This window comes from Sceloporus undulatus, chromosome 2 (assembly GCF_019175285.1).
Source record: "Sceloporus undulatus isolate JIND9_A2432 ecotype Alabama chromosome 2, SceUnd_v1.1, whole genome shotgun sequence".
NCBI classification, from domain to species: domain Eukaryota; kingdom Metazoa; phylum Chordata; class Lepidosauria; order Squamata; family Phrynosomatidae; genus Sceloporus; species Sceloporus undulatus.
Window position 1 is genome coordinate 114,625,296 of NC_056523.1, and position 7,979 is coordinate 114,633,274.

Here is a 7,979-nt window from a genome sequence, read left to right on the forward strand (position 1 = left end):
GCTTACCTTGGTATATGCACTTAGATGAAAGTAAATTCCACTACAGATTATATAAGTTTTAATTTTCTGTGGATGTGCATGGGATCCTGTTAGGCAGTTACTGTTTTAAGTATATAAAATAAGGTGCAGTTATGTGTAATGCATACGACATACATGAATTAGTGATGTAAGTTTAGACTTGATTTAAAACTATAATGGTTCAAATAGGTTTCTCTCAGCATGTGAGTGTGTGAGTGAGTGTGTGAGAGTGTGTGTGGTCTCTATCCTCTGGCCCTAATGTAGCAAAAAAATTCTTTGCAAGGGTTCTATATGCAATGCACACCAGGAAATGAGTGATCATACATTTGAATACAATTTTCTGTTTCAAGGAGTAAGATAGTTTCTACCCTTTATTATATACACCTTCTGCCCAGTCTGCATTAGAGACCACCACTTCCTAAATCAGAGGTGAGGGATACATGACTTTAATTTTGTTGGACTCCAATTCTCATCATCCTTTACAATGGGTTGGACTAGAGCATTGACTGTGCATTATGCTAAGACATCAGCAGTACAATAATGCAACATCTGGAATGCCGTACATATCTTATACGAATATCTACTCCTATTAAATTCTGCAGTAGATTTGATTTTTGTGCCTTTCCTGATGTAGGTCTTCCTGTTGTACATTGGAACAAAGCATTTATTGTCCTGGCCCTTATTTCATAGAGCCCTTGCCCATGTAAATGCCACTGTGGCATTTTCAAGAACCAGATCTTCCCATTCTTGAAAATTTGCCAGAGAAGCCTGGGTTGGATATGGGCTGCCTACTGCCTGGGCACTGGGCAGTGCACTAAGATACATCGCTGACGGTTACACACCATGTCTATCTTGGCATGGATTTCATGTGAAATAATCTCCAAAGACTATTCACAGTTTGGGACTTAGGATGTGCAAATGCGTATGTGGGTGGGTTCTGTGTGTGAGTGAGTGAGAGAGAGAGAGAGAGAGAGAGCAGAAAACAGCATTTTCTGCACAAAAATTCTTATTTCAGCCCAGAAATATTATCTTCTGTGATGAATGTATGTTTCATGTGAAGAAAATTCTATAATTCAGGACTTACTCTGTGCAAAATTTGTGCATGGTGTTTTGCACTGAAAAAATTTCCTGCAATTAAAACAGTATTTTCTGTGCATAAAATCTTATTTTCTGTCTGGAAAAGACTGTTTGCTATACCAAAGAATGTGAATTTTGCACAAAATAAGTCCTAAACTCTAAAGATTCTCATAAATCCAGGATTATCCTCATTAGAGTTTCCCAACAATTGGGAAACACATTTTTCAATCATTTTTCAAATATTTTAAAATATTTTTTCCATCCCTAAAATGTACACTAAGGCTGGGACACCCTATAGAACAGAATGAGGGGTAAATTCTTCATTTGCAGTAACATATCCTGAATAGTTTCAGACTGCATAGGTGTGTATCACACATTTTATTCTCTTTCACCATTAAAAAAAAAAACACTCCTGTAGATTATCAGAACAACTTCATAGGCCTGGGCCCTTTACCTACAGTACTAATTTCTCCTTACTATGAAGTTCTTGTGGTTGTTTTTATGTTTCTAGTGGCATTTAAAAAATAAAACAAACAAACAAAAAAACCCCAAACCCTGATGCCATGGTCCTTCTACCAGCCCAGGGACTTTACCATTGTATATAAGGTTTCAGTGGTATTGACCACTAGCTTCCTTTCAAATCATATGCAAAAAATCGACTTACCTGGTTATATCATATTTTCCTGTTCATTTTCAACCCTCTTTGCAACGGTGGGACTGAGCTGCTCTGTTTCCTTGTTTATGTATTTAGATTCAGAAGAAGGAAGTGGTAAGGCTGAGTAACTAGCTGACAGGTTTTCTGAGAAAGAAGACAGACCATTTTATTCACACCGGAAGAAGTTGCTGCTTTCAGTTTATTTGCAGCATTGTTCTGAAGAAAGCCAAACGCTAGAAATTGAGTTCAGTGGATCTACTGCTTTTTACCAGCGTTGGTTGCTGCTGAGAGGAGTCCTTCAACTGCATTAGGGTGTGATTGGCATGATTACAGTTGTAACTGGCTTGGCAAGAACCTAAATGGATTCACGAAACACTCCCTATCGCTCTGAGGTGGCCCGCTGGTCCCCAGATGACTTGGCAGACTACTTCAGGAGGGTAAGTTTCAGTTCAGTCCTGTAGTTCCAATTTTATACTCTAAGAAAAAGTGGATCCACTTGTGAACTTTTGCTATCATAACTTTAGAAGAGACTAAGTACATGTCAGTGCCATTTCCAACAGCCATTGCACCTTCTTCTGAATGTAATGAATTTGTTAGATAATTGTTTCTAGCCTCCTGTCTCAAACTAAGACAACCTCTCCTTTTCATGGTCTAGGATTTTGACTCGTTTTGGTAAAAGTGAATTGGAAAAGGAATCAAAGAGATAGCTGTCTTAGTCTGTTTTATCATAAATACTCATAAAAGAGTCCGGTAGCCCCTTTGAGATGAACTGGGAAAAGGAAATTTCTAGCATAAGCTTTGGTGGTATACAGGCCATGCTATCAGATGGATAAATTGGAAATGTTACTCCTTGGACTACTCAGCTTTGTGTGTCCACTGACCATGTGGCCAAGAGATTTAGGGAGCTTTCATCCAACCAAGTAACATTTCAGACTCTCACAGTATGGGTCCACCCTTCCTTCCTCCTTATCCAGACCTCCCACACTCCATTCCTAAGGGTGAGGAGATCTTCCAAATCAGCAAGGCATGTGAGTTGCAAGAAAGTAGAATCACTGAAAGTCAGGAAAACCCCTCTTGGACCAGCAGAAGTGCCAAGTACTCACAGACCAACAGTTTAGATTCCAGGCCATTGTTCCTCTATTATTTTCTCTCCCCATCCTTGCCCTATGTTTCAAATGTAGGTTTGTAAAATGAAGATTGCAGTACTTTGCTGTTCTGTACAGAGTATCTCACATAATCTGGCCTTAATAATTGTTCAGAGACATAGGAAGACTAGGGAATTTTCTGGTGTTGTGATAGAAAAGGCAAAGAAGGACCCAGATACCAGCTGCTAGATATAAAACAGCACTAAGCCTCCAATGTTTGCCAAATAAAATTTCACCCTAATTTTAAGCAGTAAGCAATCAGCAGCTTACAGTGGCATGAAAACTCCATGGGATGAGCAGCTGGCCTCCATGGTATTTATGGGATGGCAACAGTAAAATTTCAGAAACCTTAGCTGTAAATTGTATATGTCCATGCATCCAGAAAATACTTGTTAACTTCTAGATATCAGAAATCTACTTACATGTATATATAACTATCATATTCAGACTATTTCAAAGCTCAGTCTGTCTGGATAAAGACAGGGCCAGGCCTACCTTTGGAGATAGTGAGGCAACTGCCTTCAGCAGCAAGTTTAGTGTTAGGAAAGGGCAATAAATTGTTTTTTTATTTAATTTGGGTTGTTGTGGTTGTTGTTCTTGGTCAGGGTTTCCCAACTTTTTTTACTCGTGGAGCCCTTATTTCTATGGCAGAGCCCTTAAGAGTCCTATCATATGTCTTACAAGTTAATGGTGTTTAGGATTATATATAAGAATATATTATTATACTTTAACTTCATTCAGTTTTTATTTCTTTCATTTTCCTGGAGAGACCATAGAGCACCTGGGAAGTGCACAAGGAGCCCTAAGGGCTCCTCGGAACACAGGTTGGGAAGCCCTGTTCTTGGTGGCGGCAGTGGTAGTTTTTACTGGCAGGGAAAGGGAAGTGTGCTAGTAGGGCTTTTCTATCTCAAATGCCAAAATAACTTGGCACTCTACCAATGCTTGGATAGGAAATGGGCACCCTGTGTTTCTCTGCTTCAGGCTAGAGATGGAAAGAATATTTTTAAACAGTTGAAAAATGTGTTTCTCAAGTGACAAGAAACTCTGACAGGAAGAATCTTGGACTGATGAGAATCTTTGCCGTTCGGGATTTGTTCTATGCAAAATTAGTATGGGATTGTATTGTGGCAAAAACAGCATTTTCTGCATACAAAATAGCATCCTTTGTATGGAAAACAATATTTTTCAAAATGAATATTATTTTCTGCCAATAAAATGCTGTTTCCTGTGCAAAAAATAATGTAGGTAAGGACTCATTCTGTACAAAATTTACAAATTGTGTTTTTGCACAGAAAACAGCATTTTCTGAATAGGAAAACAGTATGTCTGTGCCAAAATATTATTTTCCATGCAATTTTATATGCAGAAAAGTCTGTGTTCTGTGCAAGATTACCATATACAGTTTTTGTACACAGTTAAGTCCCAAACTATGGATAGTCTTTGAAAACTGCACAATTTCACAATATTTTCTCACACTAGGAAGACAGGTCCTGAACGTACACAATGTTTCCTTCAAAATGAAATCCAGCAATGAATTAAACACCCCAGGCTGTAGACTCTGGCTTATGTTAAGGATCCTACACCGCTTTTAGCCCCAGTACTGAGAGCACTGCCCTTTTCTCATTCTAATAGTGGTAGCCCTAGAAAGTTTATTCCCTGAAGTGGAATCCACATGCTGCTACCTCCTTGCTAGGGACAGCAGTTAAAAAAAAAAAATCTGGCAGCACACTGCAGATCATAGAAATTAAGCAGAGTCAGCTCTGATTAGTACTTAGATATAGGCTATATTTTAGAGAAAGGAATTGGCAAAACCACTTTTGAGTATTCCTAGCCTAAGAAAACCCAATGAAATTCATGAGGTTTAAGTCAACAGGTGACTTAAAGGCACACACATACACACAGGCTGGAAACCATTTTGCCATCTTGACCCTGATTCATACAGGCCTTTGGAGCAAATCATTATAACATAGCCTAACAGAGGACTCCCAGTTTCATCAGCCTCCACTGGTATGGCACTATTAAGCCAAATGGAATACTAAAGCTTCATTGGGATGTTGGAGAGTCGCCATGGTGTAGTGATTTAACTGTTGGACTATGACTCGGAGACCAGTGTTTGATTCCCAGCACAGCCATAAAACATACTGGGTGACCTTGGACAATCACACGTTCTCAGATTCAGGGGAAAGCAAAAGCAAGCCTCCTCTGAACAAATTTGCCAGGAACACATCATGATAGGTTTGCCTTAGGGTCACCATAAGTCAGCAATGACTTAAAGGTACACAATAACAACATAAAAAAGGGAGGGATGAGAGAGTGAAAAATGGATTGTGACAGCACCTTTAAGACTAACTGATTTTTATTTTAGCAAGAGTATTGATGGGATATCAATTCACTTCTTCAGATGCAGTGCAGAAATGTTAAAGCCTCAGGTTTTAAAGCATATTTATGCATTTGTGGAAATGGGATAGATTTGTTGTAATAGGCTTCTGTGTAACCAGAGGTGGTGCAGTAAATGGAGAGAAGCACTGACAGCTCCATTATGCTGGGATTTACAGGTCTTCCAACTCTTGACAGATTCAATTTGTCTTCCTCAACCTTACAGTAACCCTTAGACAATGATCAAGAACAAAGGGAAGCTAGGACAACAGATCTACAATGTTAGGAGCTGCTTGTGTAACCCTCTGTAGCAGTAAAAATGAATGAAAAGAAGTGAGATATTAGACTTTTTATAGAATAACATGACAGACACCAGTGCTTGAACAACCCTTGGGAGAAAATAATTGTAATGTGTATTCTCCATCTACATGATTTCTACACTGCCAATATGTTTCTGGTCCGAATCAGGAGGCTGGTCATAACATTTAAACCCCTAATGGCTTGGGTCTGGGTACTTGAAGGAGCACTTCTCTTTATATAATCCTTCCCAAGAACTGAAGTCCCCACAATGTACTGTGGGGAGACATGGGAGATTACTGCACTGCGTTCTGAGAACGTTCCATGTCATAACGTGATGAGAACGTTCCTGGAACGGATATTACTGCATTAGCAAACTAGAACGTGATCAGAACATGATGAGAACGCATTTTACCGCACAGCACTTCCTTTTTCTTGAAACCATTCCCAGAACATATTCCACCAAGGCCGAGAGAAATCCATTCTCTCATTCCTCCGTCTCCTGATTGGCTGAAAGAATGACAGGCAGGGGGGCAGGGAGGCAGGCGGGCGAGCGACCGCAGTGAGGGAAGGTGTGTGTGTGTGAGAGAGAGGGGGGAAAGAAGGAGGGAGGGAAGGGAGGGAAGAAGGAGGAGCTCCATGCAGGTCTCTTCAAGCCAAAGGAAAGCAAGTGGCCAGGGAAGGGACTGGGCCAAGGGCAGAGCCCGGGCAGCCATAGCAGCTCTTTAAACCGGTTAGAAAAGAAGAGTCCTCTGCTGTCATCCCAATTCCCCTTTTTGGCAGCTTGTCACCCTTTTGCCTCCTGTGTGTGTGCGCATGTAATGTGTGCCTTCATAGAATCATAGAATCATAGAATCATAGAGTTGGAAGAGACCACAAGGGCCATCCAGTCCAACACCCTGCCATGCAGGAAATCACAATCAAAGCATCCCCAACAGATGTCCATCCAGCCTCCGTTTGAAGACCTCCAAGGAAGGAGACTCCACTACACTCCGAGGGAGTTTGTTCCACTGTCAAACAGCCCTTACTGTCAGGAAGTTCCTCCTAATGTTGAGGTGGAATCTCTTTTCCTGCAGCTTGCATCCATTGCTCTGGGTCCTAGTCTCTGGAGCAGCAGAAAACAAGCTTGCTCCCTCCTCAATATGACATCCCTTCAAATATTTAAACAGGGCTATCATATCACCTCTTAATCTTCTCTTCTCCAGGCTAAACATCCCCAGCTCCCTAAGTCGTTCCTCGTAGGGCATGGTTTCCAGACCTTTCACCATTTTAGTCGCCCTCCTTTGGACACGTGGCTCCAGTTTCTCAATGTCCTTTTTTAATTGTGGTGCCCAGAACTGGACACAATATTCCAGGTGGGGCCTGTGAGCTTCCCTCCCTGCTTTAATTCTTGTCTGGCTCTTTGCTATGGAATTCTGGGATTGTTTGCTTCCTTTTGTGTGGTGCCCAAACAGAGGAGCTTTTTGGTGGTTCCTTCCGGGGAGGGAAGGAGGAGAAGGTCCTGGGCATCCCTGCCATCCCTGCCTCCTGCAGGCTGCCAGCACAGGAGCCCTGCTGGACATGACACCAAGCCCCCCCCCCCCCCCCCTCCGAAGAGCAGCCAGACCCTCTCCCTCTTGCTCTCTGCCCTGGCCCTTTGTTTCCCTCTCTCTTTCTCTCTCTTTCGCTCCTTTCCTCTTCTCTCCCTTGTCCTAACTTTCCTCCCTTCCCTCCCTCCTTCTTCCCCCCCCACACCTTCCCTCACTGCAGTCACTCGCCTGTCTGCCTCCCTGCCTCCCTGCCTGTCATTCTTTCAGCCAATCAGGAGACGGAGGAATGAGAGAACGGATTTGAGAACGGATAACAATACCACACAGACCTCTGTTGGAACATTCTCATCACGTTACAGCTCGCTGGGAACACATTCAATCCGTACCCTCCTGGAACACATGTAGAACACATTTAGAACCTTCTCAGAACCCGATTGGAACACAGATGTGCGGTATTCTTAAATGTGTTCCGTTCTCATCACGTTCTGAGAACGTTCTCAGAACGCAGTGCGGTAATCTCCATGGAGGAGGGCCTTCTTTTTGTGCACACAGATTATGGAGTCTTCTTCCCTTTGGGGATCAAAATGCTTCATTCTGGTGTCAAGTTAAATGTGTTTTTTTAAATGAAACCCTTGAGGATATAATATTTCTTGTCTAGTTACTTTGTATATATGCATGGTTTTAACTGTTAAGGCTTGTTTGGATCTGTAAAATATCTTAATATGTTTTAAGTTATCTGATTATTAGAATTATTCTTTATTGTTTCCCATTTTACATTATATAATAATAATAATAATAATAATAATAATAATAATAATAATAATAATAATAATGATGTTTATTTATAGCCCGCTTTTCCAAAGGAGATCAAAGCGGGTTACA

General features: G+C 41.3%; 1 protein-coding gene across 2 annotated transcripts in view; it reads left to right on the top strand.

Annotated features, from left to right (window-relative positions):
• Nucleotides 1-1,952: 1,952 nt before the first annotated feature.
• The window catches only part of LCP2 (lymphocyte cytosolic protein 2), a 58,662-nt gene continuing 52,635 nt past the window's right edge, over nt 1,953-7,979 (top strand). Inside the window, exon 1 of one of the 2 annotated variants that reach the window (XM_042447306.1) lies at nt 1,953-2,187. In XM_042447306.1, coding sequence (XP_042303240.1) covers nt 2,110-2,187 — 78 coding nt within the window. In that variant the 5' untranslated portion in view covers nt 1,953-2,109. The remainder of the gene's footprint in view (nt 2,188-7,979) is intronic. The other variant, XM_042447305.1, reaches the window with a different exon arrangement.